This window comes from Meriones unguiculatus, chromosome 11 (genome assembly GCF_030254825.1).
Source record: "Meriones unguiculatus strain TT.TT164.6M chromosome 11, Bangor_MerUng_6.1, whole genome shotgun sequence".
NCBI classification, from domain to species: domain Eukaryota; kingdom Metazoa; phylum Chordata; class Mammalia; order Rodentia; family Muridae; genus Meriones; species Meriones unguiculatus.
The window spans coordinates 81582406-81607359 of record NC_083359.1 but is presented as its reverse complement, the minus strand read 5'-3'; the positions used below and the strand labels follow the sequence as shown (position 1 = coordinate 81607359).

Genomic DNA, 24954 nt, shown 5'->3' with positions numbered 1-24954 from the left:
TTTTGTTTTGTTTTGAAACAGGGTCTCCTGTAGCACAGATTGGCATCCAACTCATTGAGTAGCTAAGAGTGCTGTCAACTTTTGGTCCCCCACCCCACATCCTAGGTGCTAGGAATACATGCCTCACAATGTATGTTTAACCATGTGATTCTGGGGATTGAGGCCAGCCCTATGCATGTCAGGCAAACACTTTACAAACTGAGCTGGTCTCCCAGCCCTGAGGTGTTACTGTTAATACTAAGTTACTACATGATCATCTTCATTAGCTGGGAAAAGGGAATCAGTGTTCTCAAAAAAAAAGTAGAAATGTGCAGATCAGCTTTCATCAAAATACATAGCAGGTTCCTTTGGCTGTTGGCTAGCTGAAATTCACGTAACAATTCTGAGTTCAGCTTTGGGAACATTAACACACTGATTCCTAGAACATGTAGTGCTTACCTGTGTGTCAGTGTTCTGCATGCTTTGTATATAATTAATATGTGTTCCTCATAATGGCCATGTTAGGTCTGTGCAGTTTATAAGGACCCTGAAGTGCGGAGAGTTTAAGTCCTATAGTTAGAAGGAGATAGAATATTCAGAGATAGGAAGCTGAGTTTTTTAGTCCACCTCATAATTACCCCAAAAAGGATAAAGACAAGAAGTAAATAAGATTTACTTCTAAAGGAAATGCTTGTGACATCACCCAGTTAGCTCTAGAAAAATATAAACTGGGACCAAGATAAAGAAAATTGTCAGGCACAGGGAGCCAGTGAACCTTGCAGCCCTCCTCCATAGCCTGCTCCCTCATATGCATTCTGTGCTGCAGCCTTGCTGGCTGCAGAATGTGCAGGCTGCCCCTCTGAACAGTGCTGCTTCCGGTTTACACTTGCTTTCCTCGCTGCACTGTCTTTCAACCCCTGTGTTTATTCCCTAAGCCTGGTTCAAGCTGCCACTGATTTTTAAGTACCAGACCCCCTTCCATATGTGATTGTGTGAAACCTTTGCCAGTCTCCCCAAAGACTGACTGATATTTCTAAAATTGAGCTTTCCCTATGACACTTCCCTTTACCTCTGCCACCTTTGTCCATCCCTTTCTGATACTTTTATTCATTCTTTAGACTATAAACTGTACATGAACAGTGAAATCAGTCACCCTTAGCTTCTGATGTAATGAAGTTTATAAAATGTGAATTAAGTCAAAAACAGTAAATAATTTGAGCAGAAAAATATGCTCTGATCTTCCTTCCCTCCCTTGTCTTTTTCTCCTGTCCCTGTCTTTCTCCTCTCTTCTCATATTGCTGTATTGCCTACACTGGCCCAGAACTTCCATCTTCAAGTAACCATTCTCCCTCAACTAGGCCACCTTAATGGGTAAAACCATAGGCACATGCCATTGTATCCATTGTTTTTTGAAGGAGGCTACTCAGACTACCCCCATACAGTACTATGGGGGCTGACGGTGGGCTCCAAGAACGGACATTAGGATTCCATGGGGCCTTTGTACCAACCGAGGTCAAGTGACAGTGCGGGCTGGAGAGATGGTTCAGTAGGTAGGAGCGCTTCCTGCACAAGTGGGAGCACCTGATTTTTGATCCTAACATCCATGTAAAAAGCTGACCTTGGCTGTGTTCATCTGTAACCCTAGCATGTAGGGAGAAGCTACAGGATGATGAGGCTTGCTGGCCACTGGCCAGGGCCAGGCTCAGTCTCATAGGAATAGAGCAAAGTGCTACATGGCAGGACACCAGGTTCCTTCTCTGACTTCTACATATACATGCACCTTATGCACCTATGTACACTGTGCACATTTATCACGTACCATATCAAATAGACATGATGGTGTGTTGCATAGACTGGAAAAATAGAGATGATAAGTAGTTGAGTATGCAATATGTTTTGTTAAATAGAGTTCCCAAGATTTTTTGATGAATAAGTCTGGGTTGGTTGTGAATAAAAACCTTTTTGGTAGAACATCTAGAAAAAGTAGAAGTGTATGTTAAAGTTAGGTGGGGAAAATGGTAGGAAGAAGAGATTTGTGCTGGAAATAAAGAATGTGGAATTATTGATGTCTCAGTTTTCTATTCTGATACCCAGGAAGAGATCTTCAGCTAGACCTCTACTAATGTTTCTCATTTTTCTTCTTTAATTTTTTTTTAATTAAAAAATGTTGAAATGAGCCAGGCAGTGGTGGGTTTATACTTTTAATCCTAGCACTGGGAGGCAGATGCAGGCAGATCTCTGAGTTCAAGGCCAGCCTGGTGTATAGAGTAAGTTCCCGAAAAGCCAGAGCTACATAGAGAAACCATGGTCTTGACAAAAAAAAAAAAAAAAAAAGAAAGAAAAAAAGCAGAAATGAAGCTAGGAGTGTAGTTCAGTGTTAGAGTTCCACTCCAGTAAAACACACATACACAGACACACAGACACACACACACAGGAAATCAAAGGTTCCTGAAGCTTATTTTTATATTAGTAGAATCTACACAGTAGGGTGGATGAACTAAAACTTATGATACTTGATCACAGATATATTGACTTCTTTAATCAGAATAGGATTTCAGGATGGGATTCAAGAAATGGAACATTTAAGAAATTCTCTTGCTATTGTTCTCCAGTTCTTCTCATATATATATATATATATATATATATATATATATATATATATATGCCATTGTATCCAATGTTTTTTGAAGGAGGCTACTCAGACTACCCCCATACAGTACTATGGGGGCTGACGGTGGGCTCCAAGAATGGACATTAAATATATATATATATATATTTAAGAGTCTTACATATAGAGAAGACGAGACACTTACTTACCAAGGTAACTAGAAGCAGAAATGGAACCATAATAAGTGCTCTCTGAAGCCTTTGGGGTTAAAATGTAGTATTAATGAACTGCTACATTTAATTGCCAGGTTGCTTAGTATTAGGCTTAATTTACTATGTTTAGATAGGAATAGATTTAACAGGACTTGTACTGCCTTTCTCTAAAATTATAGATATTTTTCCAGCAACCAGATTATTCTAGTTTCTATGGTATCCTTTACTAATTAGGTCTTTCTGCTATATACCATTCTTGTCACATTTTTTTTCCTGGTTGTTTTGTAGATCTCAGACTAATTAACTGAAGTAATTCTTCCACCTTTTCTTAAAAAGGAACATGTTTGCCTCTTTCTAGAAGGCAGACCTGTGATTTCCAGTATAATTTCTTGATGTGAGAACAGCATTTCTTGGAAAAGCTCTTTCAGTAGGAGTGGTTTAATTATCCTTCCCCTCTCCATGTATGCTTTCCTCTTGTTGGTTCCTATAAAAGGAACAATTTCTGTCTTGCATTTTATGGTATCAGTGTGAGTAAGCTGAACTATATCCGGAAGCTGTCAAATGACTACCCATGCTTCACAGAACCAGAAATCATGGTTGGCCCCTTAAATTTTATTGCTTAATTGAAAATATCCATAAGGTCATTTTTGTTTTGCCTTCTGAAAGTGGAGTAAGTAATTATTATGCTTCACAGGCCAGAAGTTACAGATTTCTGATATCCCTGATTTGTGGATGGATGGAATGTTAGGAAGATACTAGGAAAGTGTGGTCTTTACCTCTGTGTTTGGTATGATTTTGCCTGAATAGAACATGTAAACCTGTAGCAGTAAGAACATTGCCAATTTGGAAATATTTACTCCAGGAAATTTGGAAATGTGTTTACTCATCAGAGTGCTGGGTTAGATTTAAAATTGTTGTCATTGCTGTTTTGTATAATTAACTTTCACTTCACAAAAACTTCGAATTAAAGTATATGTTACAGGTTTGATGAATGTGCATAGTTAGTTCCTCTAGTAAGGAATGTGGTTTCCGGGAATCAAGTGAAATGTATTTTTTTTTAATTTGGTGACACATGATGAACAAATATTGATTTTGTTGTTGCAGAATGTTTAAGGGAATAACACTAATGGTTTGTTTCTATGAAATCTCTTTTAGTTTCATAAAATTTAACTGCTGATTTGGAATCTTGTTGCATTGTTTTTATTGTTTGCTCTTTTGTGTTAGTCCATCAATATTTTATCACATTCAAGCTGTTATAGCTTATTAACACTATAAAGCACTTGCCTAACGTGAAGGTGTGAGTTCCATCAATAGCACTGGAAAATATGTATGCATTCCAGTCTCCCGTGCACATTATACTCTACTGTGTCTAACTTGTGCTAGTGTGCTACCTGTAGATTTGTTTATTCATTTAGAGGCATGGTCTTGATATGTAGCCTTGGCTGGCCTGGAACTTGCTGTGTGGATCAGGCTGCCTTCAAACTCACGGAGATCTGCCTGCCTCTGCCTCTGGAATGCTAGGGATTAAAGGGGTGTATCACCATGCTAGGCCCATTCCTATAGGTTTTTAAGTGGCCAATTAATAGCTTCCTGTTAAAGTAACAGACTACCTCATTACCAAAATGTGTGTATGTATATATGTATGTATGTATATGCACACAGACAAATCACTGAACAAACATATTTGTGAAATTTAATAGAACTTACATGTCTTCTACAACTTTCTAAATTATTGTCACACATTTTTTTTTACAGCTGGCACATCATGTAAAGCAGTGATTCTCAACCTTCCTAAAAGCTGTGGCCCTTTAATACAGTTCCTCATGTTGTAGTGACCCCAAACATAAAATTATTTTAATTGCCACTTCATAACTGTAATTTTGCTGCTGTTATGAATAGTAATGGAAGTATTTGATATGCAGGATATCTGATATGCAACCCCTGTGAAATATTTGTTTAAACACCCTCCCCCCAACGAAGTTACAACCCACAGGTTGAGAACCACTGCTGTAAAGGAACAAAGTTAAAACTATTTTTTTTTCTTCTGGTAGAATAACATGATAGGAGCTCCACAAGGACCAAATATATCTGGGCACAGGGTCTTTTCTGAGACTGACATTCAACCAAGGACCATGTATGGATATAACCTAGAACCTCCACTCAGATGTAGCCTGTGGTAGCTCAGTAACCAATTGGTTTCCCAAAGTGAGGGGAACAGGGACTATTTCTAACAGGAACTCAGTGACTGGCTCTTTGGTCTCCCCACCCCCGAAGGGAGGAGCAGTCCTGTTAGGCCACAGAGGAGGGCTTTGCAGCCAGTCCTGAAGATACCTGATAAAACAGGATCAGATGAATGGGGAGGAGGTCCCCCCATCAGTGGACTTGGAAAGGGGCACGGTGGAGATGAGGGAGGGAGGGAGGGACTGGGAGGGAATGAGGGATCGGGACACGGCTGGGATACAGAGTTAATAAAATGTAACTGATAAAAAAATAAAAAAATTATTAAAAAAAAGAATAACATGTTCATTTAAAAATGGTTTTATTTTTGATTTATATTATTTTATGTGTATGAGTGTTTTGACTGCATGTGTACCTGGTACCTTTGGAAGCCAAAAGAGTCTCTGGAACTGGAGCTGGAGATAGTTGTCAGCCACGATATGGGTGCTGGGAATTGGGCCCCAGTACTGTGGAAGAGCAGCCAGTGCTTTTAACTGCAAAGCCATCTCTCCAGCCCCACATATCTTCATTTTTAAATGCATAAATTTAATTGTTCCTTGATATTCTAAATACTTTGAGATCCTTGCATAGTAAAAAATATTCTGATTTATTTGCTGTGGGAAGTGTCAACTCTATTTCCTTTATGAATTTTTATGGATGTGAATGTGCATGAAAGGAATATTCATTAGAAAATTGAATAGGTTATGTTTTGATAATATTATATGATCAGAATTTGCATGTTCCAGAGTTTATTTAATGATTTTATTAGTCAGTTCTCAGTCTTTGAAACATCTCCTGTGCACAGATGAATGAGTTTATCAGGTTAGCTTTAAATATTTGGTGCATATCAGAAATGCCTGAAAACCCCAGGCCCTTCCTAGATCAGCTAAAGTAGACTCCTGAGTGTTACTAAGACTTTTGGGGTCATTCTGACAAGCAGGTGGGTTGCTATCTCTGAATAATGCTCAGTTTTCATCCTGGATTTACAGTAGAATGTGGGAGTCAGATAGCAATATTCAGGTTCTCCCATTAGTAAAGGGGGAGGGTCTCACTTATTTAGGCTGTGCAGCATCCCCAGGCTAGCTAACCTGCAAGCTTCCAAGAGATTCCCATCTCCACCATCCTCCTCACTTGCTAAAAGGTAGCAGGATTGCATATGCATGCTGCTGCATCCTCACTTTTACACTGGTTTCTAGAATTAAATTCAGTTCCTTGGGCTTACACAGCAACTGCTAAGCCACCATCACAAGCAGTGCTGATCCAGAGGAATGAAGCAATAGTCTTTTGGAGGGAAGAGGGGTAGAAATAAGTATTTATTAAAAGATACTATAGAAGCTGGCACTGTGGCACATACTTGTAATCCTAGCACTCGGGAAGGCAGAAGCAGGCGGAACTTACAGCCATACCACCCTAAATGCGCCCGATCTCATGTGAAGCAATATTCTTACAGCTTCTTACAGTAAAGTGAGGTAAAGTTGGGAGCAGAAAAAGTGTGAAAAGTTTGGGCCATAAGGCTTTTATACTTTGGGGAGAAGGACTTTTAGATTCCCAAAGCACAAGTAACTTAGGTTCCTTGACTGGGCTCAAGGTATATCACAATTCTTAGAGTTTTCACTTCTTTCTTTCTTTCTTTCTTTCTTTCTTTCTTTCTTTCTTTCTTTCTTTCTTTCTTTCCTCCCTCCCTCCCTCCTTTCTTTCTTTCTTTCTTTCTTTCTTTCTTTCTTTCTTTCTCTCACTCTCTCTTTCTTTCTCTCTTTTTTCTTTCTTTCTCTTTCTCTCTTTTCTTTCTCTCTTTCCTTCTCTTTCTTTCTTTTTCTTTATTTCTCTCTCTCTTTCTTTCTTTCTTTCTTTCTTTCTCCTATTTCTTTCTCTGTCTTTCTTTCTCTTTCTTTCTCTTTCTTTCTCTCTTTCTCTTTCTTTCTCTCTCTCTTTCTTCTTCCTTTCTTTTTCCTTTTTTTTTTGAACCTGGCTGCTAGTGGCTGTGGAAGGAAATCAAGAAAAAGTAGAAGAAACATGGAATTGCACTAAGATGGCAATTTGAAAAGAAAAGAAAAAGAATGTGGGTTGGGAATATAGGTCAGTAGTAGAGTTGTTGCTTGGCATGTGCAAAGTCCTGGGTTCAGGAGAGAGAGTGGAAGGGGAGGGGTCTTATAATTATCACCTTTCTCAGCCTTACTCACTTCCTTGCACTCATTCAGTTAACACTGAACACCTCTATTCCTGATGACTGGAATGTAACTTTAAAGACACAGACAGGCTCAGTCCACCGTAATCTACAGGGAACTACTGATAGATGAATGAGTGGCCAACCAATGAAATCCTGTGTGCAGCAGAAGAAAAGGTGTTAGTCAAAATTAATATGCATCTCTCTAACTTCTTTTTTTAAATTTTATTTAAATGTTTTATATGTAATGTATTGAATACTTTCTTGAAGGGAAATGATAAATTATAGTAAATGTGATCATATGAAACTGGAGGAAAGTGAGAGTAAAAATCACCTGCTGTTTGTATAGTTTACATTGTATTAGTCATCAGTAGGAGCAGAAAAGATGTGGCCATGAGGGTTTTTTTTCCTTTCTTTTTTTTTTTAATTCTTTATTAATTACACTTTATTCACAGGGAACCCCCCTGTGCTTCCCTCCCTCCTCCCATCCCAATCCCTCCCTTTCTCCACCCTCTGCATACATGCCCCTCCCCAAGTCCACTGATAGGGGAGGTCTTCTTTTCCTTCCTTCTGATCCTAGTCAATTAGGTCTCATCAGGAGTGGCTGCATTGTCTTCTTCTGTGGCCTGGTAAGGCTGCTTCCCCCTCGGGGAGGTAATTAAAGAGCAGGCCAATCAGTTCATGTCAGAGACAGTCCCAGTTCCTATTACAGTGGAACCCACTTGGATACTGAACTGCCATGGGCTACATGTGTGCAGGGGTCTTAGGTTATCTCCATGCATGGTCCTTGGTTGGAGTATCAGTCTCAGGAAAGACCCCTGTGCTCAGATTTTTTGGTTCTGTTGCTCGCCTTGTGGAGTTCCTGCCATCTCCGGATCTTACTGTTTCCCACTTCTTTCCTAAGATTCCCTGCACTCTGCCCAAAGGTTGCCCATAAGTCTCAGCATCTGCATTGATAGTCTGCAGAGCAGAACCTTTCAGAGGTCCTCTGTGTCAGGCTCCTGAATTGTTCCCTCTTTTCTCCTTCTTCTGATGTCCATCCTCTTTGCCTTCCTGGATAGGGATTGAGCATTTTAACAAGAGTCCTCCCGCTTGATTGGTTTCTTTAGGTGTACAGTTTTTAAATAGCTCTTCTGAGGGTCTATGAAATTGTTCCTGAAATAGTTGCTTGATTTTCGGTGTTCCAATCCTGACCTCTAGTGGTTGCCCATGAAAAATCCCCCAAACCAAATCGCCTCTTTTTGCTGACTACCTATCAAATTCCAATTTAACTATCCTAAAAGATTGGACCTTTAAATTGTTTAAAGACAGGCAGAGTAGCCAGTTGCGGTGGCTCACCCCTGTAATCCCAGCATGGCAGGAGGATCTCTGTGGCTTCGAGGCCAGCCTGGTCTACAAGGTGAGTCCAGGACAGCCAAGACTACACAGAGAAACACTGTCTCAAAAACAAAACAAAACAAACAAACAAATAAATGAAGAGAGCCAAGTAAAGCAATGGACATTTTGGCTAATTTGCTGCAATACTTTTGCTGAAGGACTTACCTTTAAAAGCAGCTAATGACTCTTTACTTTTGCATGTTAATTATCTTTCACTTTCTTCATTCTTTTAGGATTCAGAGGGCATTACTATACAGACCATGAACAAGAGAAATTGATCAAAGAAAGGCAAACTGGATTCTCTTCTGTTGTGTTGCTTGAGTATGGTATAAGCCACACCAGAAAAGAATGGATTGGAAACCATGATTTTATGGTGGGACATTGGTATCATGTAGCCTCCTGGTGTTGTGCTATTTGTGCAAAAACATAAGCTAAATTTAATCATACAGAAATCAATTTGAGGAACATTATACAAAACAACTGGTCCGTAGTCTTCAGAAGTGCCAGGAACATGGAAATGAGGTGAAATTTGTCCTAGGTAAAAGACTAGGTGGATTGGAAATCTAATTTCAAAATATAGCATATGATTATATAATAGGTCAGAAAAAAATTACATTTGTGGGACATTGACAAAGGTTTCATCCTTCTTGGTTTTGTTCATTATATATGATCTGTTTAAGTAACATACTGATATTTCATGAAACTCAGTAAAATGTATGCAGAGATTCTTGGAACTGTTTTTTCAGTCATTTTCTTACTTAAATTATTTCAATGAATGTTTTAAAAATTAAAATTACTTATTAATTTTTTTCATGGTCTCATGAACTACTGATTTGGGAAAGCTCAGCTGTATGACCAATTTTTGGTCCATGTGGCATAAACTAGACCAATTTACTGCAAAGATCAGTTAATTCTTATATCAGCATCATAGTAACCTTTGCTCTTTACCAGTGACATTGTCTGGTCCACCTTACCCTGTCATTGTTCATCTTGGACCATGAAGGTCTAAGTGGTCTTGTGTTTCTTATGCGATAGCTGGATTTTAAGAGTGACCAATCTAAAAGAGGGCAGATAATCAGTTAGTCCCTAAAAGCCAGGGCTCAAAACTGGCCTTGCATCACTCAATTCTATCATTGACCTAGTGACCCACGTACCTGATTCAGAGGAGAGTCCAGAGGTCCTATCTCTCAGTGGGAAAGGTGTCAAAGAATTGTAGCCATCCTTAATCCACCACAGATACCTAGTGGAAACTTTTACTAAATAAGTACCTGAGATGAAATTAATGTAAACACCAAGGATCTGTGTCATTCTTACAGTACTAATCTCTGTTTCTGGCTTTAAGAGCTAGAAACATGTGTTGTCACGTGAGTTTTTTATCTTGGCCATTATGATGGGTGTAAAGTGAAATCTCAGGGTCATTTTGATTTGCATTTCCATAATGGCTAATGACGTTGAGCATTTCTTTAAGTGTTTCTCTGCCATTTGATATTCCTCTACAGAGAGTTCTCTGTTTAGCTCTGTTCCCCATTTTTTAAGTGGATTACTTGGTTTGCTGCTTTTCAGCTTCTGTAGTTCTTTATATATACTGGATATTAATCCTTTGTCAGATAAAGGGTTGGTGAAGATTCTTTCCCAATCTGTAGGCAGTCGTTTTGTTTTGATGACGGTGTCCTTTGCTTTACAGAAGCTTTTCAGTTTCACGAGGTCCCATTTATTGATTGTTGTTCTTAGAGCCTGTGCTGTTGGTGTTCTGTTCAGGAAGTTGTCTCCTTTACCAATGAGTTCTAGGGTTTTCCCCACTTTTTCTTCTAACCGATTTAATGTGTCTGGTTTTATGTTGAGGTCTTTGATCCACTTAAACTCAAGTGACAACACATGCTGGAGAGGTTGTGGAGAAAGGGGAACCCTCTTTCACTGCTGGTGGGAATGTAAACTTGTACAACCACTCTGGAAATCAATTTGGCGCCTTCTCAGACAACTAGGAATAGCGCTTCCTCAAGATCCAGCCATACCACTCCTAGGCATATATCCAAAAGGGGCTCAAGTACACAATAAGGACATTTGCTCAACCATGTTTGTAGCAGCTTTATTTGTAATAGCCAGAATCTAGAAACAACCCAGATGCCCCTCAACAGAAGAATGGATGCAGAAATTGTGGAACATCTACAAAATGGAGTATTACTCTGCATTGAAAAATAAGGAAATCATGAAATTTGCAGGTAAATGGTGGGACCTGGAAAGGATCATCCTGAGTGAGCTGTCCCAGAAGCAGAAAGACACACATGGTATATACTCACTCATATAGACATATAACACAAGATAAACCTACTAAAATCTGTACATCTAAAGAAACTAAGAGAGAAGACCCTGACTAAAATGTTCAATCCCCATCCCGAAGGGCAAAGAGGAAGGACATCAGAAGAAGAAGAAAACAGGAAACAACCTAGAAACCTGACACAGAGGGCCTCTGAAAGGCTCTGCCCTACAGACTATCAAAGCAGATGCTGAGACTTTATGGCCAACTGTTGGGCAGAGTGCATGGAATCTTATGTAAGAAGTGGGAAATAGTAAGATCTGGACAGGACAGGAAACCCACAAGGAGAGCAACAGAACCAGAAAATTTGAACACAGGGGTCTTCCCAGAGACTCATACTCCAACCAAGTACCAGACATGGAGATAATCTAGAACCTCTGCTTAGATGTAGCCCATGACAGTTTAGTGTCCAAGTGGGTTCCATAGTAATGGGAAGAGGGACTGCCTGTGACATAATCTGATTGGCCTGCTCTTTGATCACCTCCCCCTGAGGGGGGAGCAGCCTTACCAGGTCACAGAAGATAACAGTGCAGCCACTCCTGATGTGATCTGATAGACTAAGATCAGAAGGAAGGAGAGGAGGACCTCCCTTATCAGTGGACTTGGGGAGGGGCATGCGTGAAGAAGGGGGAGGGAGGGTCGGACTGGGGGGAGGAAGAAGGGGCTTATGGGGGAATACAAAGTGAATAAACTGTAATTAATAAAAAAAGACAAAGATAAGAAAAGAAAGAGCTAGAAACATTGAGATATTTCTGAGAATCCGTTTTTCTTGGCTCAAAAATGGTAACAATAACAATTATTCCACCGACTTGTTGAAGAAATTTAATGAAGAAAAGGCCATAAAGTGCTGAAGATAGTGGGTTAATGCATGCCTTAATAGTAATTACTAGCATTTGTCAGATACCACATATGCCCCTCACTTGATTTGCTTTTTGTGTGCGGTTTCCTTTGGCCAGGACCTCCCTGGGGTCCTCTTTTGGATGGATCAGAGGACCAGCACCGTTCTTCTTACTGTCTGGGGCATTCTTTTATTTTGGCTGCTACAGATTTGTTGACTTTGCATGCCCTTGGTAACTTTTCCATTCCCACATACTACTGTGTACCTTTAATTCTGATGACTAAGGATCCAGGTTTTGATGCATATGTGGCCCTTTCTTGACATTACCTTTTTCAGCATTTATCCCAGTGCTGTCAGCACAGCTTTTGACAGCATTTCTCACAAGCTGCCAGCTTTCTCTGAACCCACAGTTGTCTGCTCATCACAGCCTTTCTTTCAGCGAGTGCTCAACTGTCACCCTTTATTAATGTAAGTTGTAGGAGCTTAGTGGTTAGCCTATCCAGAACCACTGTGATCTGCATTTGAGAGCAGTTACTTAATCTGGGTAATTAATTATAGGTGTTCTTTAAGGTAAAGGTGTTGCCAGGCTGTGACTGAATTACGAAACAGCAGTGTCCAGCTAGGGAACCATTTTTTCATGCATAGAAGGCTGATCTCAGTTTGCTCTCACCAAAGGAAAGTGGTGAAAATTTCTGTAGCACATTGGGTTGTTACTGTCTCGTATCCTGAAAGCAGTCACTTTTCCATTTTGTTTTGTTCTTTTTGTTTATATTTTGGGTTTTTTTTTGTTTTTTTACTCTTTTTATTATTATTATTAATTACACTTAATTAATTTTGTATCCCCCCATAAGCCTCTCCCTCCTCCCCTCCCGATCCCACCCTCCCTCCCATTTCTGCATGCATGCCCCTCCCCAAGTCCACTGATAGGGGAGGTTCTCCTCTCCTTTCTGATCTTAGTCTATCAGTTCTCGTCAAAAGTGGTTGCATTGTCCTCTTCTGTGGCCTGGTAGGGCTGCTCCCCCCTCAGGGGGAGGTGATCAAAGAGCAGGCCAATCAGGTTATGTCAGAGGCAGTCCCTCTTCCCATTACTATGTAACCCACTTGGACACTGACCTGCCATGGGCTACATCTGTGCAGGGGTTCTAGGTTATCTCCATGAATAGTCCTTGGTTGGAGTATGAGTCTCTGGGAAGTTCCCTTTTTAAGACAGGGTTTCTCTGTGTAGCCTTGGCTGTCCTAGAACTCACTCTGTAGATCAAGCTAGCCTTGAACTCACAGAGATCACCTGACCCTGCCACTGAATGCTGGGATTAAAGGCATGTGCTGCCAGAGCCCAGAAGCCAGCCACTTTTTAATGAGTATTTTCAATATAGAAACAAATAATAGAATCTTGTTTGGATAGGACATATCTATTTCTACTTTCTGCTCTGTAATTTTACTTGTATTTAAATGGGAGGGTTTTAAATTTTTTAATTTAGAGGATACATTAAATAATACTGAAATAAAGGATAGATTTACTTAATTGTACTTTGAGGTTTTGACTGCTGTAATACATACCTGAGATAATCTATAAAGAGAAAAGGGTTGGTTTGGCTCACAGTTTATACGTTTCACTATGTGAATAGATGACCCCATTTCTTTGGACTTGTGAGTAGCACTTCATGGCAACAGTTCAGACAAAACCTCTTGCCTCATAACCAGAAAGTGTAAGAGTGGGGAAGAAGAAGCTGGAGAGATGGCTCAGAGGTTAAGAGCATTGGCTGCTCTTCCAAAGATCCTCAGTTCAAATTCCAGCAGCCACATGGTGGCTCACAACCATCTAAGATGAGATCTGTTCCCCTCTTCTGACGAATAGGTGTACATGCAGACAGAACACTGTATATGTAAAATGTAAATAAATCTTTAAAAAAAAAGAAAAAAGAAAGAAAAAAAGAAATACTTTAAAAAAAAAGAGTGGATAAGAAGCCGGAGTTCCATAATCCTATTTAAGGGCTTCCTCCCAGGAACCTAAAGCCACCACCATATAGAGCTCTGTTGCCCCCGCCCCCAACTAGAACATAGGGTCCTTTGAAATCTAAGCTGTAATATTCACCCTCTCTCAAAAAAACAAAAACAATAAAGAAAAAAAGAAAAAGAATATGCTTTTAATGAAATTAATCAAGAGCTTGGCACATTTCAATACTGATTCATGTATGTATACTCTTTTGTTGTTTGGTTGTTTTGTTTAGTTTCTAGAGAGAGTCTCAGGTAGCTCTGGCTGTCCTAGAACTTACAAGGCTGGCCTTGAACTCATAAATATCCCTCTGCCTCCCAAGTGCTGGAACTAAATGTGTGTGCCACTATGCCTGGCTTGTATACTTGTTTATTATTTTGCTCTTATACTAAAACATAGTAGTTAGACTTAAGATTGTAAATAACATGTAATCAAAACACATTTATTTGATTTTATTCAATAATCCCTTGTTCTTGTCTACTGAATAGCACACATAAAACATAATATAAGAAAGAAATGAGGAACCTTTTGTTGTAATTATTTTTTTAACCAGAGTTTTAAAAGGAATGAAATGACTTTACTGACCCCTTTAAGCCCAGAGTAGTGCTCCAAACCTCAAACAGATGTTAGCCACGTTTCTGTATGCTGCTTTTAATGGTTGTGGTAGACATTTGATTTCATGTTTGCTTTCAACCCACTGCTGCCAGTGGCTTACTGCAGTAGTCTCACAAACACACTGCATCCTGGGTCAGGAAAATGGAAGAGTCACAGAGGAGAGAAGGGGACATAGTCCAATGCTATGAGTTCAGTTTAGTTTGGAGAAGTTCATTACAGGTTTTATCCAAAAGCATAGTAAGATTGGTTACATTCTAAAGGTTAAATGAAAACTTGGGCACAAAGTTTTAAATACATGTCAAACCATAATATTAACTTGGTTGTAAGGTTGGGCAAAAGTTGAGTTTCCGAACGTAAGAGGTGTTTCCAGAAAGTTCACACTTATTAATAAATTATTAGATATAACGTCGTTTGCCTGAACAGTGGAAACATTTTGGAAATGACCCCTTTCTCCATTTTTTTAGAGCTATTTTGGTTATTGGGAGATTAATTTTTTTATTTACATTTCTCTGTTCTTATTTTTCAAGGCCTTGTTGCTTCAACATTTGCTTTTAATACAATTCAAGAGAAAGAGTTTTTACTGTAAATATGAGGGTGATTCTTCTAGAAGAAGTCTAGTTGAACACATAGGGAAAAGAGTCAACTACAAAAATGTTATGATGCTTAGAATTCTTTACTAAGTAAGCATGTACTATGTGTATTCCTACACTGTTTCGTGGAAGGTCGTTAGATTATACATCATAAGACTTGGGCTGGAGGTGATATAATCCTGCTACTAAGCGTATACTAAGCGTATCCTGGTACATACGCTTGGGATAGTCATGTTCATACTCTGAAACCTGAAAATTATAGTCCACGTTATTATGAGAACCAGTGGGATTACCTTATTGTGTAAAAGCAGGGACAAAGTTTTACAGTGATGGAGATTGAATATGCAGTAGTTTTCAGTGAAACCATGAAAGAGTTTGGGAAGAATAGGAGGAGTGGGGAAACCGTGAAAGGATTTGGGAAGAATAGGGGAAGTTGGGGCTAATTTAAGGGAAGTGTTAATGCATTTGAGGGAACAGGTACATGTTGGATTCTGTGAAGAGGGCACATTAATAAAGCCTGAGGTTATGAGAGATGTCAGCAGAGACCTTTATTCTCACGTAGGAGAACTTGCATGGAAAGAAAGCAGCACATTCTTTGGAGACATTGTGATTCTGTTATCTTGAGCACATAAGATTCCGCATGTCTTGAATTTAATTGCTCAACAACTCTTAGTCACTGTACTGAGCCAGCAGTTCAACTTCAGCTCCAGTATGGCTTCCACAGAACTAGCTTATGTAATTCAATGTATACTTACATGGTTGTCATGAAAATGGAAGAAAGGAGGTCTTTCAGGGACACTGCAAGTTACCACCTACATCTAAACAAATAATAGCTCCCCTTTGCCCAGATGAGCACTAAAACATGCAAACAAGCCGGCAGTGGGACTCCTTTGTAGTGAGGACAGGTTCTTTTGTGTGGTATCCCCACTCAACAGGAGTTTCTTTCTTGTTTTGTCTACCACTGACTGGGTGTCCACATCACCCAGAAGTCCAGAGTAGGGTTAGAGAATTCAGCCAATAATTTTAAACGTCACCATCATTTTCCCATCTTGAACAAGGAACTTTGCAAGCCTTAGACATAGGGAAAGAACCCAAAAATGAAGGAAGTCTTTATAATAACCAAGAAATAGATACAGTCTTTATAAAAGAGTCGCTTTATGTATTAAATAGAACATTGAACTTCAATAAGTATGTCAGGGAAGTTTTAATTAATATTTTATTGCTCTCACTATGACAGAACACCTGACAGAAGGAAAGTAGAAAAAAAGGACTTTAGCATGCTAGTTAAAGGGAGAGTATCTTCATGACTGGGAAGGGGACACACATCTGTGGCAGCAGGAGCACAAGGCTGCTTGCTCACTTTCAGCAGGTGAAGAAAGACATCTCTGACTAGAAGAGGAGCTGGCCTATAACCTTCACACTCTGTCCTCCACCTGCCAGCTAGCCCTGTGTGCAACAGGCCCCATTATGTTCTAAAACAGCTAGGCCTTAGCAGATATTTCACATTTAGCCATAACTCTATTATAAGTAAAAAGGAGAGAAATTGGGAATTTTGTTAATAATGTGTGATGCCTTGATAAAATGCTTAGTAAAATAGTAACAGGAGATGTGGTCCTGTTGCTCTTCACTTTATTTATTTATTTATTCATTCATTCATTTACTTTTTTCTGTTGCAGGGTTTGAACATAATCTTTCACGTAGCTTTGGCTCTCCTAAAGGTATGTCTGTTTTCATCTTAAATTATCAAAATATTTTACTTCTTTTGCTTGTTACTGGTATCATTCTATTTATATCCTGTGACTCACTTTAGACTCTTTAAAAGTTTTATTTATGTGTTTACAAGTATGTATGTGTGTAACCTGGGTGCGTGTATGATGTGTGTGTGTGTGTGTGTGTATGTGAGAGAGAGAGAGAGAGAGAGAGAGAGAGTGTGTGTGTGTGTGTGTGTGTGTGTGTGTGTGTACCACAGCATTGGAAGTCAGAGGGCATTCCTCAGGAACCACTTTTCTCCTTCCACTGTGGAATGTGAAGATAGACCTGAGAACATCAGGGCTGCACAGACGTCGTGCTGAATGATACTGTGGACAGTAGAGAAAGGTGACATCTCTGAGAAAGTCTGATCCTCTCCTTGTCATTCTTTTAAATTTTCATTTATTTGGTATTTATTTTTCTTAAAATCATTTACTCTTACTTACACTTAGTCCAAAAACATAAAAGATCCTTTTATTCGTATGAGTTGGATGATATGAGACAAAGTTGAAATCTGTTTTCTGTCAGAATGAAGCCATTTTTTTTTAATAATAAAATTGTCATAAAGAAACTCTGGAGGCACCTAAACATATAACTGAATTCATTAGAAGCTTCTTTAATAAACTAAAAAAGAAACTACTACATTTCAATTTCCTGTTCTTTCCCTTAATAGCTGGAAATATGTGGCACTTTAGAATTTGATTATAATTACTTTGCTGAATTTTATATCAGTATATCAATATAGCTCTAAGAATAAAGTAACAGTAAGATATTTGCTATTGAGTTGGTAAAAATGACCCAAAGAAGACATCCTGTTATTGATGAGGAAAGATTCTGGTTAAATCATAGACATTGGGCCTGGACAGAATAAGTTCTACTTTCAGCCTTATTTTGTGACCTTTGGAAAATTAAGTGCTTAGAACTTTAGTTTTGAGATAAGAATAAAATTAATTTAAAATGGTATTATAACTAACTAGGATGATATATTAATTTCTATATAACTGTCTAGGATATTTACTACCTAATTAACATTAGCTGTTATTATTACAGTCATGTCTGCTGGTCCCTGTGACTATGAAGCAGGTACTCTTAATTTTGGGAGCCATCTCTTCAGCCACTACTTAAACAGTTTTCTTAAAATAGAAATACTTTTACTTAGTCTTTTCATAAAATTGTGAACTTTGATTTTTTTCCTTATATTAAGATAAATCAAAACCTTATCATGTACTCTCTCAAGAAGCTAGAACAAGGCTTAAAAATAAGTAGGCAGCTTGGGGGCCTCCCCATCTAAGAAAAGGAGAGGGGAGAACAGAGGAAGGGGGACATGGGAGTAGGACTAGGGAGAAATGAGGGAGGGAGCTAGGATCAGGCTGTAAAGTGATTAAATAAATAAGTAAACGGGAAAATAAAAAAATAAGTGGGCAGGGAAAGTATTATGTGTTTAAGACTAAAAATATCATCAAATCATAAGTACCTACAAGGATATTCAACAAAGTTTTAGTTTTTCCTATAATATTTTTTTTCTTTTCACTCTTAGGCATTATGTTTTCCAAAAGTATTTTTTTTAATATTAGGTAGCTCATTCAAGAGTGTTTAGTCTGTCTTTGTGTAACTCAGGGCTATTATTCTGTATACAGCCCTGTGTGTACTGTATACACACAGGGCCAGCTGTGTACCAGCTTAATACTGTAGCTATTGATTAATTGCTTTCTTGAATGACATGCTGACTTGCTTGTAATATTTTTTATTTTTGTAGCATTTGAACCCAGATGTAGCCGTCGCAGAGGACGTTTTTTGGCTTCTGGGTAGAAAGGGATTTGTTATCCTCTTTAGTGATACATGAACACTCTTCAGGAATAATATTGCAGAGTTACAGTAGTTAGAAAGGATGAAAGAGGAAGGAACCATTGGTAAAGTAGAGATCAGTGCTTGTGGCTACCTTGTATGAATCCCAAAACTGACTCCACACAAATACAGGATACGTGGGACTACACTGAAGGGAACACCATCCGTCTGATGACCCCACCTGGCAGAAGGAACATTCAAACATTGATTGACTTCTTATTTCTTATATGCCAGGGGAAAAAAAGAATGTGCATATGTTTACATAAAAGTTAATAAAAACCTGACAACTGTACAGTAGTTCTAAGCCTGACTAAAGCTTGAGTAGATGATTTCTTGTGCATCTTCTTTGCTAGGTGCTAGCATAAGCACAGGCCCAGGTGATAACTGAAGAGGCCGAGGTCAGGTGTCCTTGAAGTATTGTATCTCAATAATGACAAAGCTCCAGTTAATTGTTTTTTTTAACTTACTACTAGCACATCTTTTTAAAAAATTTCTATTATATTTATGTTTCATTGTGTAGCCTTGGCTATCCTGGATTTGCTTTGTAGACTGGCCTCAAACTCACAGAGATCCACCTGCCTCTGCCTCCCTAAGTGCTGGGCTCACAGGCCTGCACCCCCACCTGGCTCTACTAATAGTACATCTTAATTGAACATAGTAATAGGATTCTTTGTAATATTTTCATACATGTGTATAATGTACTTTGGTCATGGTCATGGTTACACTTGCCTCCCTTCCCCTGTCCTGCTGTTTCTATCTTCTCTAATAGTCCCCTTTCTTTCATGCTCTTAAAAAAAAAAAAAAAAAAAACAAAAAAAAAAAACCTGTATTTTTCATGTGGAAGAAAATATGCACTATTCATCTTTCTGGGTTTGACAGATTTTATTTAGCATGGTGATCTTCAGTTCCATTTATTTTCCTAAAAATGGCATAAATCCACATATAACCACTTTTTCTATAGTGTATATTTACTACATCTTTTTCTTAGCAACCTTTTTGAGATGTAACTTGAGAGTAACAAAATGGTATATATGGCTAATTCTAAACCAATTAATTATGACTCTTTCTTGAGGAGCCTGCACCCACATTTGGGTATGTTTTGCTTTCTTCACCTTTCTCCAAGAAACCCATACCCATGCTGTTCAGTGTATTTTACCTCCTGATTAATACCTCTAATTTTTTACCCCCTGCTTAATACCTCTAATAAAGTGTCCAAATCTGTTTAGTTGCAAAGTGGCTAATCCTGAAATTTTCCAGGGTTGACACTACAAATCGTAGCTTGGCTTGAGTTGACATCCCTACAAGCTTAGAGGAACTCCAACTCCTGAGGATGGCAGTATGGATCTATGTATCTGTTCCCTCGCTGCTGACAGTCCCAGTAGTGCCACCAAGTTACATATAAATTCATCCATGCATTGATACATTAAGTAGGTCAGAGCATCATCTTCCAGTCCCATCCAGTGGCTAGATGCAGTACTTGGAAACAAAGGCTTTCCTGTGAGCCTTTCGTGGCATACACTTTATATCTAAACTTCAATATCCTTTATGTTCATTCTCCCACAAAGCGTTAGGATATAGACAAAATGGAGAAAAGTATGGTCTCTTATCTAGTTTGCAAGAGAATCTCCATTTCCATTTGATATAGTCTTTACTATCCATATTTCTATCAGTTTTCTGGTCTTCCAAGCCCTTGCTTGAATTACTCATTAAGCTCTGCTTAAATCATTCTAGGAGCTGGCTATCTCACTTCTCCAAACTTCTCCAGATTTCTCCTCCAAAGTAATTCCAGAGCTTCTCATGTTGTTCATCATATAGTAATGGCAATGATCTTACTTCTTGAAAACAATTTTCTGTCAGCCAGCTTTCAGGCATTACAACAAATACCTTATAAAGAGAAAACATTTATTTTTGACATGTTGTAACGTATACCAGTCCACGACTGACTGGCCCTGTTGCTTTTGAGCCTGTGGTAAGGCAGCACCACATCACAGCCATGGCATCTAGCAGCAAAACTGCTCCCACCAGATCCAGGGAGGAAAAGGAGAGCGAAGGGAGCAGGATCCCACAGTCCATTTGAGCAGCATATGCTTGGTGTCCTGAATAATCTAGTAGGCTCTATTTTTTGTTTTTTAAAGATACTTCCATTACTGCTCTCTGAGGACTGAGCCTCTAGCACACAAACAATAGCAGTAAGGAATAATCCATCCTCTGTTAGTGCCTTCATATGGCCAAAGGAGGAAGGAAGAAAATTCATTTACTAGAGAACCAAGAATTACAGAATGAGGAGCTGTTTGTGAGAGGTATGGGGACACAACGCTCACACCAGTTGTTTAGCACCAGGCTGATGAGTTGAGTGTTCCTTTGAGCTTCCCTTTCTACTGCCCTTAGGAGGAAGGACTCACGTACTCCAGAGGCCAACTGCATTGTGTTAGGTAGGAACATGTGCTGAAAATGAGCAGTGAAGTTTTGGTCTCTTTAGCCTTTGATGAAACACTTTGGAGTTCAGAGTTCTTGTTTCTGTGCTCAAAGATGGTTGCATAAGAAAAACTGAAAGTTCAGTTGTATTTCTTCAATCCCAGTTAGAAGTGGAAAGACTTGGCTGGGGACGGACAGAAAACTACAGTAGCTTTTACTTGCAGCTTTTTTCTCCTTTGCTGCAGTAATGCCTGCTTTCCTGCTGGGGGCAGCAAAACTCTACTACTAGCTGTGGGACTCCGATAACAGTACAGCACTCTGAAGGCTATGGGCTTGGCCTTCCTCTGTTTTATATCTCCCAAAATTATTTCAACATTTCTCTTTTTTGAACTCCTTTTTATTTCAACCTAATGTATCCTCTATATTATGATAGATTAATGCTAAAACAAACCAACCAATACATATTCAGGTAATTTTGTTTCAGAAATAATGCATTTTGTGAAGTAGGACTGTATAAGTATTGGGGGGGAGGCCAATAATGACAGTTTCATTGCATGCATCACATCTTTTTTTAATTTATTGAGGCAATCTTTCATTGTTTCTCATGAGGCAGGCTAAAGTGCCAGGAATCAAGAGTAGTTTAGTAAGCATGTCATTGTCCCAAGCAGCCAGTAATTAATTTGATCTCGGTATACCCTAGGAAATATGAAATCATTTGGCAGAGACAGAATAAAACCTCCCTGCCCTATTTTTGTAAGTGAAGTAAGTTATCAGCATGAATTCATTTAAGCTTTCAACTCCCTTACTTAAAAAAAAGAAAAGAAAAAATAAAAAATACTTTCTTCCTCTTTATCTTCCCCTTCTTTGCTTCCTTTTGCCTTTTATAGGTATGTTCAGCATTCATTCTATGCTTCCCACCTATATTCCTGATCCCACCTATCCTGCCTCACCTTTGAGAAGCCTGTCACAGTAGGTTGTTTCACGTATTCAACAGACATTCTGAAAGGGCCTGTTTTGTTGGGATCTGGGTTAGATGTATGGTGAGGAGAGATAGGTATAACATCTGGTGGCCTGCAGTTGTCGTAGATATAGTAGAAGAAGGTTTTAAGAGTAATCGGCCTGTTTTATAGTTAACTTCAGAGCCAGGCATAATGCATACCCCATTAATCCCAGCACTCAGAAGGCAGAGTTGGGCAATTTCACCCCAAGCTGATCTGTATAGTGAGTTACAGGACACCAGAGCTACATATCAAGACTCTGCCTCAAAAAAGTAAAAATAGGCGGAGGGTTGGCAACCTGAAGACATGTTGCCAGGTTTATTCTGGAAAACAAGGAAAGATTTTTTTTTTTTTTTTTGCATATCATAACTAATCTGAGAACAGAGAATTTTAGGCAGGGCTAGCTACATGCAAATGTTCACAAAAGGAGAAATTCAGTTTATTAAGCATTCAGCATCTCTAGCCATCAGAGAAATTAAAATTAAAACTACTTTGAAATTCCACCCTGTCTCAGTCAGAATGACCATCACCAAGAAAACAAGTGAAGAGCTGGAGAGATGGCTCCACGGTTAGAGCGCTGGTTGCTCTTTCAGAAGATGAGGTTCAGTTCACAGTAGCCACATAGCCATCCTTAGCTCTAGTTCCAGGGGATCCAACTCCCTCTTCTTATTCCACAGGCATGTACATACTGCCCATACATGCATACAAGCAAAATATTCATAAAAATTAATATGCCTCCCCCTTCTTTCATAAAATTCCCTGCACTCTGCCCAAAGTTTGGCTATGAGTCTCAGCCTCTGCCTTGATACCTTGATCAGTAGAGTCTTTCAGAGGCTGTCTGTAGTAGGCTCCTGTCCTGTTCCCTGTCTTCTCCTGCTTCCAATGTCTGTCACATTTGCTCTTCTGAATGTGGATTGAGCATCTTCCCTAGGGTCTTCCTTGTTGTTTAGCTTCTTTAGGAGTATAGATTTTAGTATGTTTATCCTGTATTATTTGTCTAATAACCACTTGTGCGTGAGTATATACCATGTGTATCTTTCTGTTTCTGGGTTACCTCACTTTGGATGATCTTTTCTAGTTCCCACCATTTGCCTGCAAATTTCATTATTTCCTCATTTTTAATAGCTGAGTAGTATTTCATTGTGTAAATGTACCATTCCTGTATCCATTCCTTCATTGAGGGACATCTAGGTTGTTTCCAGATCCTGGCTATCACGAATAGAACTACTATACTACGAACATGGTAACAGAAGCTCCAAAAGGAGACCAACAGAGCCAAAAAACAAAACAAAACAAAACAACCCCCCCAAACAAACAAACAAACAAACAAACAAAACCTGAGCCCTGGGGGCCCTGAAGAAAATGATACCCCAACCAAGGAGAGGACCTAAAACCCCGGCTCAGATATAGCCCATAAACTCAGTCCCTAGTAAGGGGAGCAGAAGCTTTCTCTGGCATGAACTAAGTAGCAGGCTCTCTAATCATCTTCCCCTAGGAGGTACAGCCTTGCCAGGCCACAGAGGAAGACAATGCAGCCAGTCCTGATGAGACCTGATAGGCTATGGTCAGACAGTAGGGGAGGAGGACCTCCCCTATCAGTGGACCAGGGGAGGAGAAGAAGGAGGGATGGTGGGATTGGGAGGAGACAAGGGAGGGGACACAGCAAGGATACAAACTGAATAAATTGTAATAAATAATAATAAAAGAAAAGAAAAAATAAAAAATAAATTAATATAAAGAATTTATAAAAATAGCAACAACAAGTAGTAACAAACGCTGGGAGGATATGGGGAAATAGTAACCTATACCCACTGTTGCAGCCATTATGGAAATCAGTGTGACTGTATCTCAAAAAAACCTAAAGATAAAACATGCTATACCACTCCTGGGCATGTACTCAAAGGACGCTACATCCTATTAAAGAGATGTGTATTGATCCTTGTTTATCATTGCTGTTTTCACGGTAGCAAGGAAATGAAATCAGGCTAGATGTCCTTCAACAGACTTGATTATGAAAATGTGGTACATAAATACAGTGAAGTCTTATTCAGCCTTAAAGGAATTTGAAGTTATGAAAATTTTACAAAAATGGATGGAATTGGAAAATGCTGTATTAATTCAGATAACCCAGACTCAGAAAGACAAATACTGTATGTTTTCTCTTCTATGAAGATCCTAGCCTCTCTTTGTTAGATATGTGTGTTGTGGAGAGTGTAAATATTAGTAGAGGCTAAGAAATAGAAAGGGGCCCATTAGAGTGGGAAAAGTAAAAGAGAGGATTTAAGACAGAATATGAGGAAGGAAGACAACAGAACAAAGTGGAAGCAGGGGTGGGGTGGGGGCGCTCTGAGGCAAATATTGCAGCTGGGAAGAAGCAGGGATGAATAGTGAGGAAAAAATCAACAAAAGGAAGTAGGAAAATCACATGTGGAAACATACTACTTTGTAAACTAATTTAACTAAAATATATAAAAAGAAAATAAGTTGTTAGTGAAACTGTCGAAGTTGAGTCCTTTGCTGTGAGATTCTGAAGGTATTGCTGCTGTCAATTTGTGCATTTTCATCTGAAACTAGATTTTTTAAAATATTTATCTTTATTTTATGCATGTGAGTGCTTTGGCTATACAACGTCTGTGCACTGCATATATATAGTGCGCATGGAAGCCAGAAAATGGAGCTGGAGCTCCTGGAACTGAGATTATGACTGTCTGTATGCCACCATGTGGGTGCTGAGAATCTAGCCCAGGCCCTTTGTAAGAGCAGTAAGTGCTCTTAACTGCTGAGCCAGCTCTCTAGTCCCTGAAACTATATTTTAATCAAACTAGCTAACTTTTTAACAATTTACTTTTTTTTATAAAATTAAGGGACAAGAAAATACAACTTTGTAAGGCTCTAAGTTTCTTCCATGCAGACACTGTCAATCTGTGCTACACACACACGCACACACACACTCACACACTCACATACACACACATTTATCTGTATGTCTGTGTATACCTGTATACATAGGTATACAGGTATATACATGTAGATGTGAGTA

The 24954-nt window shown here is 39.1% G+C and overlaps 1 protein-coding gene across 5 annotated transcripts in view; it reads left to right on the top strand.

The window, feature by feature from the left end:
- The window catches only part of Rabgap1l (RAB GTPase activating protein 1 like), a 626983-nt gene that overhangs the window by 459745 nt on the left and 142284 nt on the right, over positions 1–24954 (top strand). For all 5 annotated transcript variants that reach the window (XM_060364541.1, XM_060364539.1, XM_060364540.1 and 2 more), the window contains one exon: positions 16584–16625. In XM_060364541.1, the coding sequence (XP_060220524.1) occupies positions 16584–16625 (42 nt within the window). The remainder of the gene's footprint in view (positions 1–16583; positions 16626–24954) is intronic.